This window comes from Myotis myotis, unplaced genomic scaffold (genome assembly GCF_014108235.1).
Source record: "Myotis myotis isolate mMyoMyo1 unplaced genomic scaffold, mMyoMyo1.p scaffold_m19_p_3, whole genome shotgun sequence".
NCBI lineage: Eukaryota > Metazoa > Chordata > Mammalia > Chiroptera > Vespertilionidae > Myotis > Myotis myotis.
In genome coordinates this window covers 155024445-155050831 of record NW_023416335.1, presented here as the reverse complement: position 1 = coordinate 155050831, position 26387 = coordinate 155024445, and the positions used below count along the sequence as shown (strand labels likewise).

General features: G+C 36.5%; 1 protein-coding gene across 11 annotated transcripts in view; it reads left to right on the top strand.

The window, feature by feature from the left end:
* SLC16A7 (solute carrier family 16 member 7) overlaps positions 1–5947 on the top strand; it is a 164787-nt gene extending 158840 nt beyond the window's left edge. For all 11 annotated transcript variants that reach the window (XM_036299178.1, XM_036299179.1, XM_036299183.1 and 8 more), the window contains 2 exons: positions 1270–2085; positions 5524–5947. In XM_036299178.1, the coding sequence (XP_036155071.1) occupies positions 1270–2085; positions 5524–5795 (1088 nt within the window). In that variant the 3' untranslated portion in view covers positions 5796–5947. The remainder of the gene's footprint in view (positions 1–1269; positions 2086–5523) is intronic.
* Positions 5948–26387: the final 20440 nt, after the last annotated feature.

Genomic DNA, 26387 nt, shown 5'->3' with positions numbered 1-26387 from the left:
GGCTGGTCAGTTTTATTATTTGTATGTTGGGTCTCTTTACACTTATTCTGCATATCTCGCAGGTACGGCAGAGGGCAGCGGTAGAATCAGGGAGCATACTGCCCTGTTGTTCCCCAAGCATGCTCTTCGTTCCTCCCAGTCAGCTTTTAGGGACCCTCCTCCTCATAGAAAACATTTGTATTAATTGTTTGCAGTAAGTATTTGTACTCAGAACTGAATATCCCAGAATCTAAATACTTAACTACTTGGCAGTACTGTCTCAATTACATAGATTAGTAAATGCAGAATTCTTACTTCTATAACTCCTAAAATAATATGGAATAATATGTAGGTGAAGAGTGAAAGAGAGGCAGTTTATATCAATCAACTTTGTGTACTTTTTAAACAAACTTTTGCATTACTATTGCTAAATAGTACCTTGGCGAGCTATAAGAAAGAATTTTCAAAGGCGATATTTAGCACAGCCAAGAAGCTCCCTAGACAGCAGGGACTTGTGACTTATATAAACAATAATCTTTACTCCCTGAAATAAGACTATGTTTCAAGCTCCAAAATTATTTGCTTTTTAGTTAACACGCACATGCATCTATATTCATGAAATGTGGAATGTGAGGATGGAGAGCATGGAACTAATGACATGAATTTATTATTCTTTTTTATTATTTGCATGGCTTTGAAGAAATATCTCTGGGGAGACCTAAGATTGCTTATAAGTGACAAAATTTTTAGTGTGTTCAACTGAAAAGAAACCATTCATGTTTTAAATGCAGTCTTTCCCAAAAGGAAATGAATCTATCATATATATATATATATATATATATATATATATATATATATATATATGATATATATATGTGTGTGTGTGTGTGTTTGTATATATGTATGTATATCTATATATGTATATATATTTATGTAAATATGAAAGGAGATGAAAATCTGTGGAACTAAGTGATTGTAATTATAAGAACTAATAATTTTATCCTAGTTTCAACCTGTTCTCTGATTTTTGAAACATCAGTAAAAGTTTTTGGTTTTATTTTTGTGCTTTAAAATGTAAGGACTATGAAACCATCATACATACCAAGTGTCCAGTTATGAGAAACTTTTTATGTGCCATTCTCTTGCTATTGATGACTAACAAAAATCCCCACCTGCCATTGCCTTTTGAGTCCTGCCTTACCCAATTGAATGTAAGTTTTGAAGAGTAATTTCTTTCGTGAGTGGCATAATGTGTTTGTGTTTTTCTTCCTTCTGTTTTGTTCTTTGCAGGTTTAGGTCTAGCCTTCAACCTGCAACCCGCCTTAACAATCATTGGCAAATACTTCTATAAGAAACGACCCATGGCGAATGGGCTCGCCATGGCAGGAAGTCCTGTTTTCTTAAGCACATTAGCCCCTTTCAATCAGTTCCTTTTTAATATGTTCGGCTGGAAAGGAAGCTTCATGATTTTGGGAGGCATATTGTTGAATGCCTGTGTGGCTGGGGCTCTCATGAGACCCGTTGAATCCAAACTAAGTACTAAGGCTCAAAATAAGATTGGCGAAACGGAGCTTGAGTCGGGTGTGAAAAAAAGCCACAAGAAGCAATCAGCCTGGGAAAAAATTAATAACTATTTAGATTTCTCCCTTTTCAAGCATAGGGGGTTTTTGATATACTTATCTGGAAATGTCATTATGTTTCTAGGATTTTTTGCCCCCGTTATATTCTTGGCTCCATATGCTAAAGACAAGGGGATTGATGAGTACTCTGCAGCCTTCCTGCTGTCCGTTATGGCTTTTGTTGACATGTTTGCAAGGCCTGCAGTAGGATTCATTGCAAACACCAAACTTGTTCGACCTCGAATCCAGTACTTCTTCAGTTTTGCAATTATGTTCACGGGAGTGTGTCATCTCTTGTGCCCATTGGCAGAGGACTACATAAGCCTGGTGTTTTATGCTATATTTTTTGGCCTTGGATTTGGGAGTGTTAGCAGTATCCTCTTTGAAAGTCTCATGGACCTTGTTGGTGCTCAGAGATTTTCCAGCGCCGTGGGACTCGTCACCATTGTGGAGTGCTGTCCAGTTCTCCTTGGCCCTCCTCTGGCTGGTAAGATTTCTCATCAAGGAAAGCAAAAAGCATCAAATCAATAGCTATTGACTGAGATGTTCTTTGTAATACATCACAGGCTTTGTAATTTAAAAAATACGAATAGCCTGAAGGACTGAGGGTGTGTTCATTTTCGGGCTTATTATGTATTTTTGAACTTCATAATTAGTTGAATTTAGATCTAAATTTGTTTCAAACGCTGGACCTATGAACTTAAGAATTTAAGTTAAACGGGTAATTAGTTGCATAATGTTTAGGGTTTTTTTTTTACCCATATCAGTTGTTTTGGTGTTTTTAAAAATGTTTAATGAAAAAGTCACTTTTTAAATTTTATCATTGGTGATAGATTTCTCTTCCATCTATATTAAAATTAGTCAAAAATTTAAAATAGCTCTTTCAAAAGGTCAGGATCTATTTTCTTATTGGTTATATTGATATGGAACTTGTTGCCAGTACATGCCTAAGGGAGGAATACTTTTATAATACCCACTGATAGAATATATACATATATATATATATATATATATATAATCAGTAAAAGTCATTTTAATCAGACACTTATAGTTCATATTTATACATTATAAAGACTATATTTTAATTTTAAGATCTAAAATATTTTTAATATGCTTACAAAAGCATCTGTGTAAATAACCCAGTAAGGACACTAAGACGCATGTGTAAGTTCATTTTGAAGTTTAGACTTTGCTTAATTTTTGTTTATAATATATTAATGTTATAAATATTAAATGCTTTTTGTGGACCAGAATTTTTCAGTAACCACTGTATATTATTTTGGTTAATACTAAACTTGTATTCACGTAGACTCCTAGCCTGCCCCCTGGTGGTCACAGTAAATGCCGGGCTAAATGTAAAATTTTCAATGTATTTTAATCAGTTTACAAAAGGCTTCTTACATGAAATTAAGGAATCATTTTGAAAGTAGGAATATTTATCTTTTATTTACCAGCTTAAGACACTGACTTTTTACCTTTTGCTTTTTCACTTGGTTAGGAATGAGCTGCGTATTTGTGTACTTGCTGTCCACCACGCTTGTCTAGTAAATTGCACAGTTGTTTTGGGTGGTATATCCCTCAGTGTGCACGTACCATGGCACCAAAACAATTTTTAAAACCAGTTAAAACCAGTCAATATATTTATCAGCCAATGGATTTTATTTTATAAGACAAGTACAATTGGCCTATCTTTTCATACAGAAGCAGTTTTACCAAATGGGTTTTAGAAGCCTATTCATTAGCAATAAAATTCTTAGTATCAACAGAGAAAATTGTTATTTCAGTAGCCATGGTGGGATGATAAAAATAAAAAATAAATAAGAAAGGTCAACAGATGTAGTGGGTGGGCTTTCAGGATGAAAATGAAAGAATCTGGTTTGGCTGAAATTCTCCGTGGGCTGAGAACCTTTATTCACACGTACATCTATTTCTGCACCCTTAAATGCTTATTGTTTAATATTGGCAAACCATTGCACCTGTGATAGCTATGGCAGCAACTGACTTGTGGCTCCTTCATGAAGCTCTCACACTCTAGCCATAATACTTCCACCTTTTTCATCCTGTTTCTGCCTCCTGCCACCCCAGAGACACTCCATGACTTTGAGATGGGCTTCTTCTCTGCAGCATTTGGCATCTCCTAGAATGGTGTCTGGCACACTGTAGGCACTCAGTAAATACTTTTGAATGAATGGGTCTCGTAGTTACTTCTCACACAGTTGCTGCTGCTCCTACTACTCTTGCTCATAAAGCAGTAAAGGGTAGGGAGAGCATGATATTTATTTTTATTTTTATTTTTTGTCAGCCAAGACTTTCACTGCTGTACTCACAAAGAACTGAAGCTTTAGATCTAGAAATCATATATGGTTTCTTGATGATGATTAAAAAACTCCCAAAACATTTTGAAAGTAGGTTGATTCGGCAGCCCACAGTGATATTAACTCTGATAGGGCCATAGAACTGATGTTTATGTATTTTAAAGTGTGATAATCATTGTATAAAAAGAATATTTGACTTAAAGTCATAATGGGAAATTAAATTATGCAGTTTTTGTTATGCTTATGTATGTGTCATATGCATTCAAATGAGCCTATTCCACCATTTACCTAATTAAAACAGGGAAACTTGTTTAAATAGTTAATTTCAAAAATAACTAAATTTAACACTGAGCTACTGACTAGGTTTCAGTTAGAATGATAGAGATTCTGACTAAACAAATAGGTGTTTATCAGAATCACCTGGAATAAGCATATAAGAAACAACATGGGTTTGTGTACACTCAGGTTTGCTGGTAATAATTATCATTAAGAATCGGGTGCCTGCAAAAAAAAACAAAAACAAGAGGCAAATCTATGAACTGAAATATTTTTTAACAGTCAATAAAGCCTTCAGATTATATGGCACCAAGCTAGTTTTTTCATGTTTTCAATAATCAAATGGAATAAACATTGTCTTTTTTTTTTAAAAAAAAAAAAAACATTTTGTATTTATTTAAGAGAGGAAGAGAGAGGGAGAGAGAGATAGAAACATCAATGATGAAAGAGAATCATTGATCAGCCACCTCCTGCACACCCCCTACTGGGGATCAAGCCTCAAATGGGAATCAAACCATGACCTCCTGGTTCATAGGTTGACGATCAACCACTGAGCCATGCGCGGCGGGCAGCTCTGATTAGTTTGGCCTTAATAATTTAGATTTAGATAAAATAAAAACTGTAATTAGCCACAAAAGTGACATACCTCTTAACCATGAGAGTTGGTGAAGCCATTTTAAAGAACAGGTAAGAATATGAGGTTCAGACAGTCTTTGATCAGACCCAGAGTCTGCCCCTCCCTGGCTGTGTAACGGTGCTCAGATCACTTCCCAGTGCTCCTGTGGGAATCGGTGAGATATTGCAAACAGTGTTTAGCCTAGAGCTGGGCATAGGGAAAGCATTTAGTAAACATCAGGTCCTCTATGAACTTTATAAAAGCCTTTGGGTCTTTCCTAAAGAACGTAATGTTTCTCTCTTTTTTCAAAAGATAGGAAGCATGAGAAGGAGTGAAGCAATCTCAATGTGTCTGCTGTAAATAAATAGATAGATAGATCTATTTCTAAATGATAGATATTAAACATGTCTGTATTTAGGAATATGCACCCCAAAGCATATATACCTACTTTGTCTTAATTGTACATTTGTATTGAGGGTAATCATGCTCAATAATTTTAATATACCAGTAATATAATGCTGCATGTGCACATACATGCCTTTATTTATAAGTATAAGTCATAAACTAATTTTTCATTAAATATTTAATATTAACTTAAATAAGAAATAGGTACCTACGGTGTCTATGGAAGAATTTATTAGAAAATTTTATTATTAATGGCTCTTTTATTATTTTATCCTAAAATATGTTTTTTGTTTTTGTTTGTTTTGTCTCTTAGGTAAATTGGTGGATGAAACTGGAGAGTATAAATATATGTATATAGCCTGCGGGGCTATTGTGTTCCTAGCAAGTGTGTGGCTGCTCATTGGTAATACTATAAACTATAGATTGCTTGCAAAGGAAAAGAAGTTGGAAAAAGCAAAGGAGGAAACGTATAACAAGCCTGAGCCCCGAGAATCTGAACCTTTGAACGCATCTAAACAATGTGATGCTGAAGTCAAAAGCACGAGGCCAGGGCGCAATCCCTCAGAAAGAGAAACTAATATATAGCAAGAATCACACCTCTGATTTCAGTGTTTATGACTTTTTAAAAAGTATGTTTTTGTATTGATTTTTTAGACAGAAAGGAAGGAAGAGGGGAAAGGAGATAGAAACATAGATGAGAGAGAAACATTGATTGGCTGCCTCCTACCGAGGATCCAGCAGGCAACCCGGGCATATGCCCTGACCAGGCATCGAACCAGCGACCTCTTGGTGCATGGGACAACGCTCATCCACTGAGCCACACCGGCCGGGCCAGTGTTTATGACTTTCTTATAAGAACTTTTTTTTTCCCCTCCAAAATATTGGAAAGGATTTTAGTTTAAATAAAACTTCATAATGAATGACGGAGATGAGATTTCCCTCAATGGCAGATTTTAAATGTTTCCCTTTTAAAAGTTATATTTTGAGATTATGCATATAACGAATGCAAGGGTTTTATTTTCATACATGACTGTGGTTGTGGTAATTAAAATAATTTCCAAATCTTCCAGTGACTTCCAGTCTTGATTATAGAGATCTGAATTCCAAACCCCTGGTTTAAGTAGTTAGAAGGAATATGTTTAATCCTATAAAAATACCCTCTCCACATTTCATTTTTTAAGATATTAAAGTATGAAATGGAACTAAAAGCAAATGAATTTCCACTCACAGTATCTGGAGAATAAAAAACAAATAAGTTCAAAAAGAACATTATCACCATACTATTTTTTTTCTTTTTACTTAAAAACCATCCATGGAGAAAAAAGATGTGTGTTATATTTGCATACTACTGTACATGTGGATTTTAAAGATAAGAACATAAGAACATGGGTGGTGGAAATGAGGTGATCTTAATTTGAAAATACAACTAACTTTTTTAAACTGTAAGATTTGATTAATTTGATTAGCCCATGAACATGCTTTCTTTGAGGGGGCCATTAGTACCTGGTAGTAGAGAATAGCACCCTCAAATTAATTTTTAGAATTTTTACCTAATATGTAATCTAAGTTAAAAGCCTAAATTACCCTCAAGCAATGGACTGTGTCCATTGATTTTAAAAGGGATTTTTTAAAAGATTTTTTATTGGTTGAGAGAGAGAGAGAGAGAGAGAGAGAGAGAGAGAGAGAGAGAGAGAGAGAATGGATTATAGAATTTGCAACCTTCGGAGCAGGTATGATGCCCAACCAACTGAGTTGCACAGGGCAGGGCTAAAAAGGATTTTTGTTAGTAATCCAGAAAGTAAGAACCAGGGATTTTATTTTAACCAGAACTCATCTGAGCTATTTTCAGACTGAGACAGCAAGTAGAATCAACCCAAATCCTGGTGGATAGATTTACAGATAAGCCAAGTTGTAATTTTTCCCAACACGCAGTGGTGATCAATAGGTTACTGTTATGAGTAATACATTTGAGAAAACTAAGAGTGCAGGGGTGCTTATAATGAGTCCTCTAAACTCTCATTTCCTCCCTTCCCCAAAAATGTAAAAGCAAAAACCAAAAATCACAAATAGGCTTTTTACTCAGCCGCTGAAAATGCCTCCTATTATAGGGATGTCGGCGCTTGAACATTCTGCCCTCTACTGACTGGGCTTCCTGCTGCCTCTGAACTTACCTGGTAACTATTAACTAAACCAGGAGACTGTTAAAAAAACAGCTGCTAGGACTGGAGGCTGTGCGTGACCTGGTACATGCACTTGTGAAGGGCAGGGATCGTGTATAACAATAGCAAGAAGCTTGCAATCCTGCGGCCCAGATTAATTTCGCAGTTTCTCGTTTTCATGGCGATGTGAAAACATCTGGGAACCCGCAGCACTCGAATACAATGGCACATGATAGTTTTCTGTACATTCAGAACTGTAAATACCATTCTGAGCTATAAAGCGCTTGTAAACAAGAAAGAAATTGTGCTTTACGACTAAAGGTATAAATATTTTGTCTACAGATCTGAAGTTTAAGTTAAGACCATGATTAGTAAAAAGCATTTAGTGCTTGATTATTGAAGTGATGACACTCTCAAGATGTCAAAAGGAATTTGCTGGGGTTTTTGTGTGTTTTATTAATTGCGGTAGAGACAGGTGCTATTCTTATTCCCTAAAAGATTGTACCTGTATATCAAGCTTTGGTGATAGCTTACATGAAGGATTTAATTTGTAAAATGTATGCACTGTTTAAGGATGCGGTTCACATTTAGGAAGCTATATAAAATTCCATATTTCATTTAACGTTCACTGTTTGCATAAAAAAAGAGGTATTTGTATTTTTCAAATATTAAGTAAAACGATATGTGCCAATACCATCAGTAAATTAATCAGGGAAATGTGGCAGTATATGGCTGTGGGTTATTATTATTATTATTATTATTATTTCATTTTATCCGATCTTGAGTCTTGAATGAGCTATTTTCATATTATGAGTGCTTTTCTATGTTACTCTGATTCGTCGTAAGCAATGCAATATCGTAAATTAGTCACTCTCCAGTCTTCAACATTTCCCAAAGTGTCTTGAATTCTCTGGAGACACACTTGTAAATGAATATAGATATTAGACTCAGGAGTAAGGAGAATAAATAGCAGAATAGTGATCATGGGTTTTAGGTCTAAGGCTATAGTCCTTTTTATCACCAGCTGGTAGAGACGTGCTGGTGGGGGGCATTCCAGTAGTTCTCTCCACAAAAAAAGGTTTATTCACATACTGACAAATTTCTTGTCAAAAACCAATTCGTATTTATTTTATTGCTCCTTGGTCATCTTTAATATGCTTTCATTTCTGGCACTGATTATATCAAATTGTTAAAAAAAAAAAAAAAAGAGAAGGGAAATTGTGCATTCAGAGTACATGATATGATGTACACAGTCATGTCTGGCAGTGGCAATGCAGCAAGTTACAAATACGTACACATAGCAATGCCCATACATACATATTGAAAATTTAAATCAGAGTATACTGGAAAGAGTGATGTAAATTCTCATACAGGACGCAGAATTGTTCCAGGGCAAAGTAAGTTTTTCTACTTGTGCACTCTTCCTGCTCTCTTGAACTTGTTAAAATATTTATTGATTTAACAGAATCTTTCAAAGATTGAAAAGAGAATATTAATTTAGAACATTCATTATCATTTTGCCACATAATAATGATCTTTCCTGGTCCTTTTTAGGTCCAATCAGCACACATTTAAGAGGCAGGGAGTCAGGCTCTGGTGTACTTCATGTTGGAAGACTTGATGTTTTCTCAGTGTAACTTCACATGACACCTAAGTTTCACTTCGTTAGTACAGAGTTCCAACCACCTTATCTACACACACACACACACACACACACACACACACACACTATTCCCAGACACTAGGAAATAACTAAAATCATTAGGTTTGATACACTTGAATGTGCACTTTAGAAATCTAGGTATTTTTTACTCATCCTTCTCTGGCTGCACATGACAACTGAGGATAAAGAAAAAAAGACCATAAGATGTATTAATGTAAGTTGATGTTATAAAATATAGAAATAGCCTTAATCACTAGTTGAAACTTATTTCCTATCAAAAATACATTTTCAAAAAAAAAACCAACACACCCCAAAACCTCTCATTTGTATAAAATTTTAGGCTTAATTTAAAAAAAATTGTGACTGGGGCCAACAGTGTATACTTTTGGCAATTACCACTCATCTTTCAAATAAAGGAACTTGTGTGACTGTACATTCGATACATATATATTTGAATGTGATTTTTAAAAATCTACAAAAATTGATCTTTTTGCCCTTGGCCCTTATTCTCCTGGATGTTTCTAATTTTCTTAAAGTGCCTGACAACTTGGAGAAACCAAGCTTACCTTCAAACATAGCACCATCACATCCATCCTGTAGTTCCTTTCGATGCAATGACATCATCCATACAGCATACTGAGTAGATTCCTTACCACAACAGTTCACAATACCAAAGAGCATCACAATGATTGAGATAAAATAGAAATTAGTCTTTACTCATGTCACTTCTTTTTAGGGTTGGGATTCTACATGTCGATGTGCATGACCTCATGTATGAGAAATCGACTTCAAAACCAACAGACCCAATTGTCAGTAATTACAACGCTCGCATAATCAAAATCAGAAACTGAGCTCCAGAAACTATCTCCGTTGATCCTTAAAAATCGGATAATTTGCTGGGCTCATGGGATTTTGTTGTTGTGATAGTCTCTTTGCTAGCAATAGTCTGTACACTGTAGGTTCTAACTCTACCTGGTTTATTTCACTCCTCTGTCCCTCACTGCTTTTTTTTCACCTTCTTTGGCTTCTGTGAGATTCATGAAAGAATTGCTAGGGTAGTATTGAAATTCATAATTGTAGGTCTCTGCTTTAAAAGGAACAGTAATGCTGCAAAAATAATTTTTTACTTTAGTGGAGCATAGGAGAATTTCTTTAGACCGTATTGCTTCTCCCATCCCAACCCCATGCTGCTTTACCTTGCCCCCTTCCTTTCTTTCTTCTTTTTTATCATTATTTTTAAAATCATTTTCTTTTCTTTTTTACAATGTGTAGGTCAAGTTCTTAGAATTTCATCTAATTGTGGACATTTTTAGCACAGGGTTTTTGTTTCTTTGGCGGGTTTAGTTTACTTCCTCTATTTGCCCACTCTCCATGTTTTTCAGTCTTCATAGATGCTTGTTAGTAAGTTGCATAATATTCAGTACTTCAGCAGATGATTGATTATTCAGAGGTCATAAATTTACTGTCTTTCAGCAGATATTTTTCTTCACACAGTTTAACAAGCCTTTTGCTCTTTTGTTTTAAATTTGAATATGGCAAAATAAGCTAGGGAAACGCAGGCACTCAATATTCTGTTAAGTATAGATTAGTAAAGAGTTCTGTTCAGATGAACAAAAGAATTATGTGAATGTCTGAGTGAAGTTTTAACACATTCGTCTAAGACTTTCATTCTAGGTTTACCATTGTTTTGCTCTCATATGTATCTAAAAAAAAAAAAAAGGTTTTAAGTTTAACCCAGTTTATATAGCTTGTTCATTAAAGTACAGGACAAATTTTTAATAAACTATTTAATTGACTTTAGTTTTCTACCAATGCTATTCTAAGTAAAGTATAAATATTTCTGGATTTAGTGAGGAAGGACATGTGAACTGAACTGTTTATTTTCTAAGCATTATGTGTAATTTTGATTTGTATTGTATTTTTTGATATATTTATGTATCAAAGATATATTTAATTAATTTGTTTTGTCATCTCTTAAGTTAGGTTTGTTACAAATTCATACTTTTGCAGAATAATACAGAACAGGTGAAGGGCTTTGGCTAAACATATATCAGCCCTCTGAGTGACTGGATAAGCCATATCACTTGTAATGGTGAACTTTGTAGCGTGTATACATACTTACCTGGAAATAGTCTAACCTTACTTGAATCCTTTATTTCCAAAATGAATATATTTCTCCTAATTGAATTATACTTTACAAAATTACGTTTGTAAATTTAATTTGAAGAATAGTTGATGATTCCCACAATAGATAATTTTGAGTAAATTGGATGTAATAACTAGGGGGGGGGGTGAACGATTTTGTCCAATATGTATATGTTGTTACAGCGATATCTGAGTCATTAAAAAATACACACTAATGATTTGTTTAGAGAGTCTATGTGTCAGTATTCTATTGATTCCTTTTTTTGTCTTATGCTCATATTTTATTTTAGAAGCACTACTCACTTATTTGTTCCCTAAAAGTATAATAGCACAGCACAGAACACACAATACAAGTTTGTTGAATTATTAAGTCATAAGCAAGAAATTAATGCCATTGTATAATCTAGAGGAGAACACCCCAAAAATATTTTTAAAGATTTTTTAAATTGATTTCTAGAGAGGAAGGGAGAGAGAGAGAGAGAGAGAAACATAGATGTGAGAGTAACACATCAGTTAGCTGCCTCTTGCGTGTCCCTGATGGGATCGAACTGACAGCTGTTCAGTGCATGGGACAACACTCCACCAACTGAGCCACACTGGCCAGGGCCCCAAAATATTATTTGACTTAAAAATATGAGAATGGATTAATAAAATAATTAGTATAGGATCTGTCTCAAAAATGCTTGTTTTTTTTTTTTAAATGGTCGTTTCACCTACTTAAACACTACTAAAATCTACAAGAGGTGTCTGGCAAAAGTAAAACTAGAGTTTCTTTTATCTTAGAGATCCCATCTACCTTTCTTCTCATTTTATCTAGATATATATACTTCCTAGATTTTTCCTCTTTTAATTCCATTCCAGAACAGGAAAAAAAATGAAATCACTTCTAAATAAAAGATCCCTGATGAAGGGGAAGAATAATTGCTATTAGGAATTCTTTCTGGAAAATCGTAAGAACAGTAATCTGTACTCTTAGTATTTATTGCTTAGTTCATCAAGGGTATTTACCCTAAGAACATACTTTAATAAAAGTTTTAATAAACATATTGTCACAGTAAAATCTTTCCAGAACAGGGCCCTAAATGCATCTGCAGTCAGTGATGTGTTTGGTTAGATTCAGCTAAACTGATGTTCATATGTAAGTTTGCGTTGTCATTGTGACAGGGCAAGCCTCAGTACCGCAGTGAGTGCATTAGCTAAATATAAGGTTCCCTCTTTGGAATGAGGATAAAAATGAGATCAGGTATAAAAATTCGTATACTGTATTGAAGATGGGAAATCAGGATCTTTCTATTCAGTGGCTAAAGTTTACATTTGATTTGAAGCCTTTTATTTATAAGCACTTCCTCCAAATGTTTTAAACTAGTGTGTCAATTTTTTCTAGAATAAATATGTCCCCATTTTTGAGGAATTTAAAAAAAAACATTTTCTTGCCTATGTGTATTATTTTAACAAATATATTGTTCTCATCCCATTATTACATTGGGTAAATATTAAAAGTAAGGGTTATTGGGATAAAAATTATACATAATAACATATTGCTTATATAGATATGACTTTCCTTGGCAATAGCCACACCTAGCCTACTTTTGCAAGAATTCTTTAGGATTTAGATTTAGGGGTTAATCTGTAGAATTTTTTTCAAGGTATAATTATATCTGAGGCTGTATTTTTATGATTTTTAAGTAAAAAGACTTAAATGGATTTGCTTTGCTCTATAGGCATCTTAAACACCACTGAACAAATGATTGATCATACTATTGCAGTTACTATAATAGTGAAATAGATAGCTTTGCCTGAAACCTAAGATAATCCAATCAATTGTTTTCATATAATTTAAATTATGGTTATATATATTTCATTTTTTTCAAAAACTTTATAATACTTATAATTGAAAAATTAATATAATAAATGCCTTTCAAAGTTTAAAAATATAAGCTAGAACCTCTACTTTTTGCCTTCTTACAGATGAATGTACTTAAAGTGATTGTGACTTGATCTTGGAATATATATATTCCTATTATTTTTGTACATATAGTAGTTCTAAACTTGGCAAGAGCTGGCATTTTCATACAATATATTTTGTCTAAACACAATGTAGATTTATTTAAATCAGAAGTATATTGTGTTGATCATTTTTAAATTATATTGTCTTTAACGTCCTTTATTTTTAAGTTAGCTTGTTTGAATAACAATCATTTACCACTTTGCTTTCATTTATACATGGTTCTATGGACATACTGTTTTAGAAAAATCTCTGTTGTTGTGTCTAGGTTTGACTACATAACTAATTTAAAACCAAATGTTGAATTCTTCGGGGCGGGAGGGGGGGGGGCGGGCGGGGGGGGGCGGTATATATTTTGCCAGCAGTTTTGAGTATATTTTCAAGTTTATCTCTTTCTTATTGGACTGTGAGCTCCTGTGCACAGGGACATTTTCCTAGTTGCAATAACAATGTTAGTGCCTAGCAAAGTGCCAGGCACAGAGTAATTCCTTTATTGAGGTAAATCGATTGTGCTAGATTGTTACTACTACAGTGTTCTATGGTGCAGGCTGGTGCATTCTAGAATTCTCTGGCTAATTTTCAAAGTAACACTGAATGTATATGAGAGGAATTCTCTGGCTAATTTTCAAAGTAAGGTATAGAAAGCAAATAGTTATAGCATTTTATCTTTAAGCTGATAGTTTATTTTGAAGATTTCATTTTTGTCAGTAAACATGTTATGCAAATGTTGAATTATGCAGCAGCTAAATTCATGGTACACATGAACCAGTTTTAGTTTCTTTACAAAATGAGAAAAGCTCCTTAGGCTTCCTGAAGATAAATGTTGACAGTAGTTTTATTGACCAAAGGTGCTACTTATTTTACAATATTTGCCTTGATCATAAATGTTCCTATTTGCTGAGCTTTATTTCTTTTTTTCAGGGGGCAGGGGGAGGAGTGCAAAAGATCAGAATGTAATTTCTTCCTGAATTATGCAATTTACCACTGTATATCTTTCCTTGTACTCTATTATTATTGTATTTAAGTTATTATTTACTGCTTACTAATTTTTACTGCAGGGCTATGCTGTTTCTTAGAAAGTATATGCATTTGTTTGTATAACATGTAAGGAAAAACTGTATTGCTTATTAAATTAACATTAAGATAACAAATAAATGTTCACATTAAATTTTTAAAATGAAATGTACACTGCCTTTTTTTTTAAGGACCATTAAATAGTATGCTAACCAAAAGATAATTTTCGACATCTGCTCAAACGTGAGGGCACCACCTTTTTCTGAATGCACATAATTGATTAATGTCCATGGAAGTCAGACATAGTCAAAATACAAGCCACTTCTAAGGGCTGAAAAAAATGCCCAGCGTTTGCTTTTTTATGCGTATACAGTGTAATGGATTTACACGGAAATAACACTCAGTTCAAAGAGAGAACATTATCTGCACCTTAGATGTTCTTCTCAAACCACTTCTCAGCGTATTTTCCCTCAACTTTTTTTTAAAGAGACTTTATTGTTTAGAGAAGTTTTAGTTTCACAGAAAAATTGAGTAGATAATGCAAAGATTTCTCATATATGCCCTGCAGATGCAATGGACACCCTGTTATCACCCAGAGCCCATAGTCCACATTAATGTTCACTCTTGGTCTTAGGCCTTCTATGGGTTTGGACAAATTTATAATGGCATATATCCACCGTGGAGAAAACAAATAAGAAAAATATAAACCACTTATTATGTCAGATACTAAGTGCTAAGGGAAAGATAATAAGGAGGTTGCTATTTTAGATAAGGTTGAAAAGAAGAGAAAGTAACATTTACATAAAAGCCTAAAGAAGGCAAAGGAACAAGACATGCAGATTCCTGAAGGAAGAATATTCCAAGCACAGGAAACAGTAAGTGTGAAAGCTCAGCCATGTCTGGCAAGTTCAAGAAATGGCAAGATGTCAGTCTAGCTCTAGCTGGACTAAGTGAAGGGGGAAGTAGATGAGATCCGGGAAGGGATTAGGGAGCAATTTTTAGAGCCTTAATGTCAAATAAAAGACTGATTTGTACACTGAGGAAAAGTAGCATTTTTGTACAATTCTTTTTCATCAAGATAGAAGACAAAAACAAGAAAAATAATGCAATTGTAGAAGCAACCTACAATCAAATCTATAGTGTTCTACCTTCCTCATGTACATTACCACACCCCACCTGTCTTCTATGTTCTACTGTAAGTCTTTGTCTATTTTTAGTACCTAATCCCCAAATCTATTTTCCCCAATGACTAAATCTAATTCTCCAGTCCATTTCCCCCCATGACTGTTTATCCATATTCTACCTAGATTTCAGACGTCCCCTCCACACTCCCAAATGTTCAATTGACTGTTTTGTAAAGGAAAAGGATCAAAGTTCTGAGCATGGTATTACAATTCTTATTATCTATCACCACTTACCCTTTCTGACTTATTTCTTAATAAATACTTTATAATTACTAAAATATAGTCACGTGGATCTCTTTATTTTCATAAATTTGTCATTTATTTTTGTATCATGCCGTTTTATAAGACTATAATGTATTTTCTCATTCCTACTTTTAAAGGTCTGGTAGATGTTTTTCAGCTATGGACTTTTGCCATAAGACCTAATGATTAATGAAACTTTAGGTAAAATGTAAGTTTGAATATATACATCTAATTCTATCCTAAATTCTGAAGAAAACTATCAATAGGCTAAGAAAAACATTCTACACTTGTATTTGAAGTAAGAAAAATTATGTAAATATGCCAGAAACTAAAATTTCTTCTAGATAAAGGATAGAATGGCCATATACAAAATTCCATAGGATTTTTTCTGATGTTTGCTCCTTATCAAATGTACCCAACTCTTCTTACAAGCTACTATCTTACTCATCCTTTAACATAGATAACAAGGTCAAATTTTCTCATAAACCATCTCCTGGCTAATAATCTCTCTGGTGTTAACCCTTGTCAAGTCACTATTTTAAGACTTTTTTGGCCAGTCTTATCGAGGTATACTTGACAAATTTGCATACATTTTAGGTGGACAATGTGATGTTTGATATACCTTGCAAAATGGTTATCACAATCAAGCTAATTAACATGTGCATCATGTCCCATAGTTATGATTTTTTGTAATAACATTTAATATCACCTCTCAGCAAATTTTAGGTGTACAATGCAGTATTGTTAATGATAGTCACATGCTGTACATTAGATCTCCAGAGTTTATTCATCCTTCATAATGTAATGTTTATAAACTTTCCCAACAATTATTGTTTCCTCCACCACCCAGCCCCTGGTAACCACCATTCTATTCAATGCTTTTATGAGTTAGACTTTCTTAGATTCCACATATGAGTGAGATCATGTAGTATTTCTCTTTCTGTATTTGTCTTATTTTATTTAGCACTAGAGGCCCGATGCACGAAGATTCGTGCAAGAACAGGCCTTCCTTCCACTGGCTGCCGGGACCGCCTTCGCTCCAGCTGGAGCTGCCTTTCCACCTTCGCTCAGGCCCAGAGCCACCTTTCGGGAGCTGCCTTTCCGTCTTCCCACGCTGCCCAGAGGCCCAGAGTGGCAGGGGCAGTGAGGAATGCCTGCATTGTCACCATGGCAACAATGCAAGCATCCTGCCCCACCTCTGGCCACTCGGTGCTTGTGTATGCAAATTAGCCCGATAGCTTTGTTGGGTTAATTTGCATACTCACTCCTGATTGGCTGGTGGGTGTAGTGAAGGTATGGTCAATTTGCATCTTTCTCTTTTATTAGTGTAGATAATGCTTTCCAACTTTATCCATTTGTCCAAAGTGGCAGAATTTCTTTTTTTTTTTTTAAATCATGGCTGAATACTATTCCATTGTATATATACCACATTTTCTTTATCCATTCATCTGTTGATGGACACTTATGTTATTTCCATGTGTTGGCTTTTGTAAATAATGCTGCAGTGAATATGGGAATACAGATATCTTTTTGAGATACTGATAACATTTCCTTTGGATCTATACACAGAAGTGGAATTGCTTGTTCATATGGTATGATAGTTCTGTTTGTAATTTTTTGAGAAATCTGCTTGTTGTTTTCATAATCACTACACCAATTTACATTCCCACCAGCAGAATGCAAAGGTTCCCTTTTCTCTACATCCTCACCAACACTTACTTTTTAGTTTTTTTAATAATAGCCATTCTAACATATAATATTGATTTCCATTTCCAGGATATTAGGGATTGGTGAGTACCTTTTCATATATGTATAGCCCATTTGTGTGTGTTTTAAAAATGTCTATTCAGATTCTTAGCTGATCTTTTAATTGGGTTAAGTTTTGTTTTTTATTGAGTTGTATGAGTTTCTTATATATTTTGAATATTAATCGCTTATTGAATATATAGTTTACAAATATTTTCTCCTATGCTTTAGATTGCCTTTTTATTCTGTTGACTGTTTCCTTTGCAGTGCAGAAGTTTTTTACTTTAATGCAATCTCACTTGTCTAGTTTTGCTTTGATGCCTGTGCTTTTGGTGTCATAACCAAAAATAATCATTGCTCAAACCAATGCAAGACATTTTTCTATGTTTCTCCAAGGAGCTTTATGGATTCCAGTTTTATGTTTAAGTCTTTAATCTATTTTGAGTCCATTTTTGTTTTGTAGTGTGAGATGAGTCCAATTTCATTCTTCTACATACTGGCATCCAGCTTTCCCAGCACCATTTGTTGAACAGACCATTCTTCCCCCATTAAATGTTCTTTTCATCCTTGTCAAAGATCAGTTTATGTAGATGCTTGGAATTATTTCTCCACTTCAGTCTAAGACATAGACCAGGGGTCCTCAAACTACGGCCCGCGGGCCACATGCAAATACAAATATTGTATTTGTTCCCGTTTTGTTTTGTTTTTTACTTCAAAATAAGATATGTGCAGTGTGCATAGGAATTTGTTCATAGTTTTTTTTTAAACGATAGTCCGGCCCTCCAACGGTCTGAGGGACAGTGAACTGGCCTCCTGTTTAAAAAGTTTGAGGACCCCTGACATAGAGCATCTCTTTCTACCAGCTTCCTCATAAGCCCTGAGATTCTCTCTGGTTGTATGATTTTTTTGGTCATTTGCTCACCTTTCCACAAATCCCAGAGTCTAAAGCAATTCAGGGCTTAGGCCAGGCTGAATCTTTAATGTGGTCTTGCGTAGAGCCCCTTCTGAATTTTGTTGCCTAAGTTTGGGTGGAGGCTGTTTCACCAAAGAAAATTTGAGATGCTGAACCAAAGAAGAGTGGATGCTGGGTAGGCAAAAACAAAAATGGCTACTATATATTGAAAAAAAAAATGGTGACTTCAAATTGCTGTGTTTCTACTAATTATATATTTTTTCATTTCCAATTTGCTTTAAATGTAGTAACTGATGCCTTGTGAGGTTCAAACAAAAAACATTATCATTATCTTATCAACCTTCTTGACTTCTATTTAAGTAGGCACTCTACTAAAATGATGTTTGCTCATTATTTGAAGTTGAAACTTATTTAACCATTTCTTAGTTTGAGGAATAATTGACTATATTACAACTATATTCACTATCAAAGTAAAATGTCATATTTCACTTTTTAAGCTTAATTATTAACAAGAAAATCTTTTTAGAGTAGTTGTCTACATTTTCTTCTCCATAGAATTTCCTTTATAAGTATTGTTTATACAACTTTTATTTTAAAATTAAGTCAATTTAAAACTTGGGGCTATCAGTCTTATATGCCATTAAAACTTCGAATTCTAGAACATTAAAATTAAATTGAATATATAATATGATTCAAAGCATTTGAATATTATTTTTGGAAACACATAACCAAAATTTTATAGTTACATTAGGAAAACGGTGATCATACATATTTCTCTAAAGTGCTAATTATCCTCTCAGAATTTTTTACACAACACATTAAGTCAAGAACACTTTTAACAAAAGCAGTATGAGGAGAAAGAAGATATCTAGAGATGTCATTAACAGAACAAATTGTGATAGAAAAATGCAGCTATCTTCATGTTTACATATATAAAAAACATAAACTGTGAAATCTGAAAAAACAAAAAGGTCAAACTCATAGAAACAGATAGTAGCAAAGTGTTTGCCAGGGGCTTGGGGTATGAGAAATAGGGAGAGGTTGGTAAACGGGTACAAACTCTCAGCTATAAGATGAATAAGGTCTGAGGATCTAATGTAAAAGATGGTGACTATAGTTAACAGCACTGTATTGTGTAATTAATTTGCTAAGAGACTGGAACTTAAATGTTCTCACACACAGGAAAAAAAGTAAATATGCAAGGTGATGAATGTGTTAATTAACTAAATGGAAACAATTATTTCACAATGTATATGTATATCAAATCACCACAATATACACTTTAAATATCTTACTTTTTAAAAAACAATGTTATTGATTTTTAAGAAAGAGGAAGGAAGAGGAGAGAGAGAGAGAGAAATATCAATCAGCTGCCTTCTGCACACTCCCTACTGGGGATCAAGCCCACAACCCAGGCATGTGCCCTTACTCATGATCTCTTGGTTCATAGGTCGACACTTAATCACTGAGCCACACAGGCCAGGCTGGATCAATCTCTTGAATTCAGTTTATGGATTGTGATTCTCAAGTTTGGTCACATGGCTGCCACTGGGATCAGGGACCAGGTTCTGTTAACAGAAGGAGGGAAGAGAATTCCTGGGCAGATAAAGACCATGGGTACTACAATCACCAAAGAAAAAGGGTTGGTTAGAATAATTTGAATAACTGCTTTAATTCTCTATTATTTTGCTTCCCTCTGAGACAGAGTATAAAAAAATTATTTAAGTGCAAGCTTTGGAGGTAATAAGGTTGAGGCATGAGGGGAGTGAACATGAAGAGAGGCATATTGGAATCTGTAAGAGCTAATATAATTTCAAAAAAATGTTTTCAAAATTGTCAGTAACTTAATGTTTATTCAAATATTTAGCTATTTTGCAATTTCAGATCACATTAAATGAGAAATTAATATTTCTGTGTTTATCAAAAGAGACTATGGGCTTGCAAAGATTTAGAAAATTGGTGTGATGGGACTTGTTTTGTTAACAAAACATAAACTCTGAAATTGATTCCAATGTTATGCTTGGAAACAAATTGGTTATAAATCAGCAAATGAACAAGGATTAATTTTCAACTCATTTGCCATCCTATATCTAGGGAATGTTTAGTAAATCCTTTGGCTATTGCTCAATGAACTCTAATTTTTAATTGGACTTGAATTAACACCTTCAATCTCTCTCTTTTTTTTTTTTTTTTTTGTCCTAATTGCATCTTTAATACGACAGGTAGAAAGCACAATATTAGCAGCATTCACGTTAGAACTCTCAAATACTTTTTTCAGTGGAAGAGTATTCCTTGTCCTTCTCTGTGAAATTCCTAATTTTACCAATTTAATTTAATTGTTATCTTATGAAGACATATATAATGAAGGATTTAATGAATCCATCCGTCTCCTGAAATATTTAATAAAATTGTGTGTGTGCTTCCTTGTGCACACATCTATAGAGAGAGGGGATCCACAGCTTATATCAAAATTTCCAAGGCATTTGTGAGCCAAAAAATGTTTGAGAAGAGCCAGTAAAGAATGTGGGAAACAAAAAGTTATTGTTTATTTGAATAGAAATATAACAGCAATTTTGCTCCTATTTCACTCCCCTGGGCACCTAGTAAATGCTTGAATATGAATACTAGCAATAATCTCAAAGACAGGCCAAGTGCTTGCTGTGAGTTGGCCTCTGTTATATTCCTTACATTACATAATTTAGTACTTCGCCCCACCCTGTGAAATAGGTATACTCATCCCACATTAAAGTTGAAAATACTGTAACTTAGAAAAGTGAAGTACTTGCACAGGGTCACATAATAATGAATGAGACAGCTGGAACAGAAATCTATTTGTGGCTCTTAGCCCTATCATCATGCTAGAAATAGAATTTTGACTTGAGAATTGTGTGATAGGATAAGAATAGAACATATTTACCAGTCATTAAAATGTCCTTCAAGCTTGGCCTGTGTGACTCAGTGGTTGAATATTAACCCATGAACCAGGAGATCATGGTTTGATTCCCAGTCAGGGCACATGCCTGGTGTCAGAGCTAGCATGAGCACTACATAGCACTGCTGCTCTGAGTTGTTCTGAGTCCATATATTCTTCTGAATCCTTCCTGACTATGCCAGAGTAGGTTCCTCCTTGAACCCTACTCACTACACTAACTGTTGGGTCCAAGCCCCTCTGTTTAGGGCTGGGCCTTCTTGGATGCTGGGTCTTTGATAGAGAAGCCATGAGAAGTTGTCGGTATATAAGAATGAGTCTTTATTACAGAAGCCATCAGACAAAACAGTCCTTCACAGCAGTCTTATACAGGCAGGCAGCCGGACATCAGCTGGTAAGTACACATCTTTCCCACACAGTAGTAGCAGACTCTGTACCCAGTTATTATCTGAACAGCCAGACGCTGCCCCCTGGACTCACCACCTCACATTGTAGTGGTATCTGAGCTCTCTGTCCTAGTAGCTTCTCCAGCCTCTCTGGCTCAGCAGCTTCTCTCTCCTTGCCCAGCACACTCACTGGTCTCTGTAGCCTCACATAGTAACTACCTCCTACCAGGGGTGGGCAAACTTTTTGACTCGAGGGCCACAATGGGTTCTTAAACTGGACCGGAGGGCCGGAACAAAAGCATGGATGGAGTGTTTGTGTGAACTAATATAAATTCAAAGTAAGCATCATTACATAAAAGGGTACGGTCTTTTTTTTCAATAGTTTTATTCATTTCAAACGGGCCGGATCCGGCCCGCGGGCCGTAGTTTTCCCACGGCTGTTAGCCTCTCTCTCAGCACACTGGCTGGTTAACATGGTAGCTTTATCTGAGCTCTCTATGAGATCTTGGCCTTTCATCGTAGCAATACCAGCTCTCAGCACCATCTGAGCTCTCAAGCCTTTTCCCTCCTGCTGGATGGTCTCTGTAGCCTTACATCTCTGTATAGCACACTCCAGCACACTTCTTCACACTCCAGCAGACTAGCTGGTCAGTAACTTATGTATTATTCCAGAGACAAAGAAGGTTTCATGCCAATAGCTACATCAATTATTTGGCCATAGAAGGGCACACATGCACAGTATACTGTGAGATTGTTGTGCATGTGTCCTTGCACCTGCTTATGGTATCTTAGCCTAGGCACAGAGTGGCCTTGGACATTCGGTGTATTGACAACAGGACCTCTGTGCTTTAATTGGCCTTGACTATCAGGAGTCTCTGGCGTGGTTCCCACACCAGGGTTGCAGGCTCGATCTCCAGTGGGGAGCACTCAGGAGGCAGTCAATCAATGATTCTCTATCATAATTGATGTTTCTATCTCTCTCTCCATCTCCTTTCCTCTCTCTAAAATCAATAAAAAATATATTTTTAAAGGAAAAAAGAAAGAAGGAAGGAAGGAAGGAAGGAAGGAAGGAAGGAAGGAAGGAAGGAAGGAAGGAAATGTCCTTCAAGTAAATAAATGATTGTTCCTTCTATTTTAACTTCATCCCATATTCTTTTTTCTAACCATTTAAAAATGTGATATTGATTTTATTTAAAGTCACCTCATCATTTTGATTATTTAGACAAAATGTGTCCCCCAAAGTGAGGCAGAATTCCTTAGAAATGCAGAAAATATTGAACTACCACATTCTTACTTCTGGGCACTCTACTTCTATTAATGTTGCATAAGGTCATATTAGCCTCGTAGTCATACATATCACATTGTTAATTACAATCAAGGAAACCTAGCTCATTTTCATATAGGATTCTATAAAACTACATCTTTCATCTCTATACTTGCCAGAGGTTGTTGGATATAATTATTGTATTTTACATTTATTTCTGTGACACATTTGAAATATTAGATTCTATTGAATTTAATGCTTACCTATTAAATATTTGAGAAGCTGATTGCTATGTTCATGCTGTTCATATTCCTCCCTTTAAAAGGATTTATTTACCCTTACTATAGGATTTATAGGTTAATTCAAATCAGATAGAAATGCAACTTTGGAAATAAATTCTAATTATTATTATTTTTTCATCTTATAACCACTAATAGTGAAATTAATAAGTAGTTATTTAGATAACACCTTCTCATTTGCCATTATAGGAGAGAGAATGATTAAGCTTCACCTCGTAGAATTAGCCATAAAACAAGGGATTTTATTTCTTCTTCCTAAGGACCAAATAGAAGAAGGAGGAGGAAGAAAAGGAGAGGAAGCCGAAACCGGTTTGGCTCAGTGGATAGAGCGTCGGCCTGCGGACTGAGGGGTCCCAGGTTCGATTCTGGTCAAGGGCATGTACCTGGGCTGCGGGCACATCCCCAGTGGGAGATGTGCAGGAGGCAGCTGATCGATGTTTCTCTCCCATCGATGTTTCTAACTCTCTATCTCTCTCCCTTCCTCTCTGTAAAAAATCAATAAAATATATATAAAAAAAAAAAAAAAAGAAAAGGAGAGGAAAAAGGATTACACTGTTGGAGAAAACCTTTATTACTCAAAACTTGCAGGATATATGTGCCTTGGGGCTGCTGAGGGGAGAAAGAGGGTTGTAGATGACATCACCTATGACTATTTCGTTTAATCCCTGCTACAACCCCTGAGGAACACACACAATTGGGGATGATTAGACTTTGTCACATTCTAAAGCTGCTTGAGTAATTTGTTAAACCGCAGGAGTTATAGCTGGAGAGTAAGTGCAATAAAACGGGAGATCATTTTCTGTATGTCCCTAGAAAGAAAGGGAGTCACATCCCTTAGAAACCTCAAGAAGATTTCTGGAAATGTTTCTCGTGCCTTGCAATAATATGGTTGGGCACTGAAGCTTGTCTTATGAAAATCATCTCTCTGGCTTATTATAAGTTTACTAGAGGCCCGGTGCATGACATTCATGCCTGGGGGCGGGAAGGTCCCTCAGCCCAGGCTGCATCCTCTCCAATCTGGGACCCCTCGGGGGATGTCTGACTGCCTCTAGCAATCCGGGACTGCTGGCTCCTAACCATTCGCCTGCCTGTCTGTCTGATCACCCCTAACCCCTCTGCCTGCCTGCCTGATCACCCCAAACCACCTCTGCCTGCCGGCCTAACTGCTCCCCTACCAGCCTGATCGCCCCTAACCACTTCTGCCTCGCCCCACACTTGGTACCCAGGCTTCCCTCCCTCTGGCCAGCTGCAGGCACCCAAGACACGGGCCACTTCACCCAGGCTGGCCGCAGCCACAGGGGACTGTGGGTGGGTAGCTTCGCCCAGGCTGGCTCCTGGGACCATGGGGCATGCGGCTTGTCCCTTTCCTGGGCTGCTGGCACCCTAGACCACAGGGTGGGTGGTTTGTCCCTCTCCCGAGCCACAGCCTGACTGGTCCCCATTCCTCTCTCACAAGCTCATTTGTGCCTGGCTGGTTCCCATTCCTCTCTCCCCAGTGTTGAGTGTTTGAGCCTTTATGGCGTGAGGGTGTGAGGGTGTGAGGGTATGATGACCATTTGCATATTAGCTCTTTATTATATAGGATAAAATGTCTGACTAGAAATATCTTATCAACTTCAATCGCCAAAATTCCCTGCAGGCAAGGGCCAGAGTGGAGATACTGAACCTGCTTGGACCCAGAGCCTCCTCTAGCCAAAGACACAAGAAACACAAGTAGCAAAAACAACTAGTTTAAGAATTACATTTTAGAAGAGAAACTAAGATGGCAGCATAGGTAAACACTGGGAAATTGCTGCCTCCCACAACATCTTCAAAAATACAACGAAAAGACAAAACGGACATCATCCAGAACTACAGGAAGGCTGGATGAGTGGAAATTCTACAACTAGAAGAAAAGAGAAAAGCACACAGAGACTCAGAGGAGCTGCGGAAGTGAAGTACAAAGGTACAGAGGCTCGAGAGTGCACGGAAAGGAGCTGGTACCTGAGGACGCGGCTGTCGTTTTGAATCGGGAGGGAGTCACAAGCTCCCGACTGCTCTGAACTCCAGTTCCGGGAAGTCTCTGGGGACCCAGGACTCATACGGGGAGAAACTAGACTGTCTGGCAGCAGGCAGAACTCTGAACTTGAGGGCGGCTTTCCCTCAGAGGTGCTTGCAGCAATTATTGGGACACTGAGACGCACGGCCCCTTAGGGCAGGGCTGAGGACCAGCCATAGCTGCTTGCTCCGCCCTTTGATTCCCTGAGACCCCACCCCACCCAGGCTGCAGCAGAGACTTTTGCATATGAATGCCCTGGCCCTTTGCAACCTGAAAATTACCTAACAAATTGCAGCTGGGCCAGACAGACCCAGAACTTCTGAGAGAAGGCCCAAGGCCCCAGAGCAGCTTGCATTGCTTCACAACTGGGCCTCACCAGGGCACCTCCAAACTCCAAAAAAGGAAGGGGAATCTTCAGTTCTCTTCGTAGCTCCTGCTGGGTAACCTCAGGCAGAGGCTAAATTAGCACCTCCTTAGATCCAAGAGCCAGTGGTCAGAGGGGGACCATCCAGACTACAACTCCTCAGATCCATAAGGGACACACTCAGGGCGCAGACTCAGTGAGCACCAAAGCCCCACTGAAGCAAGTCTTGCCCCAGAAGAGTGTCTTCAGCACAGAAGTTCTCCCACTGCAGACACAGCTGATTCTCACAGCCAATTGGCCTGGAGGTCAATTCCTCCCAGTGATCCTACAACAATCAAAGCATAACTTCAACAAGACTGTGCACAAAGCCCACAAGGGGGTGCACCAAGAGTGTCCACCTCAGGTAACTGGGGAGGCTGAGCCACTGGGCCCTACAGGACACCTAGCACACAAAACCACCCTACCAACACAGGGAAGCATAAAAAATGTGGAGACAAAGAAACAGGTCACAAATGACAGAAATGGAGGAAATCAAACGACTGGATATAGAGTTCAAAACCACGTTTATGAGGTTTTTCAAGAATTTTATGGAAACCACCAATAAATTTAGTGAGCCCCTGGAGGATATGAAAAAAGACCAACTAGAAATTAAGCATACACTGACTGAATTAAAGAATAATATACAGAGATCCAACAGCAGACAAGAGGATCCCAAGAATCAAGTCAAAGCTTTGAAATACAAAGAAACAAAAAATACCCAACCGAAAAAGAAAACAGAAAAAAGATTCCAAAAATATGAAGATAGTGTAAGGAGCCTCTGGGACA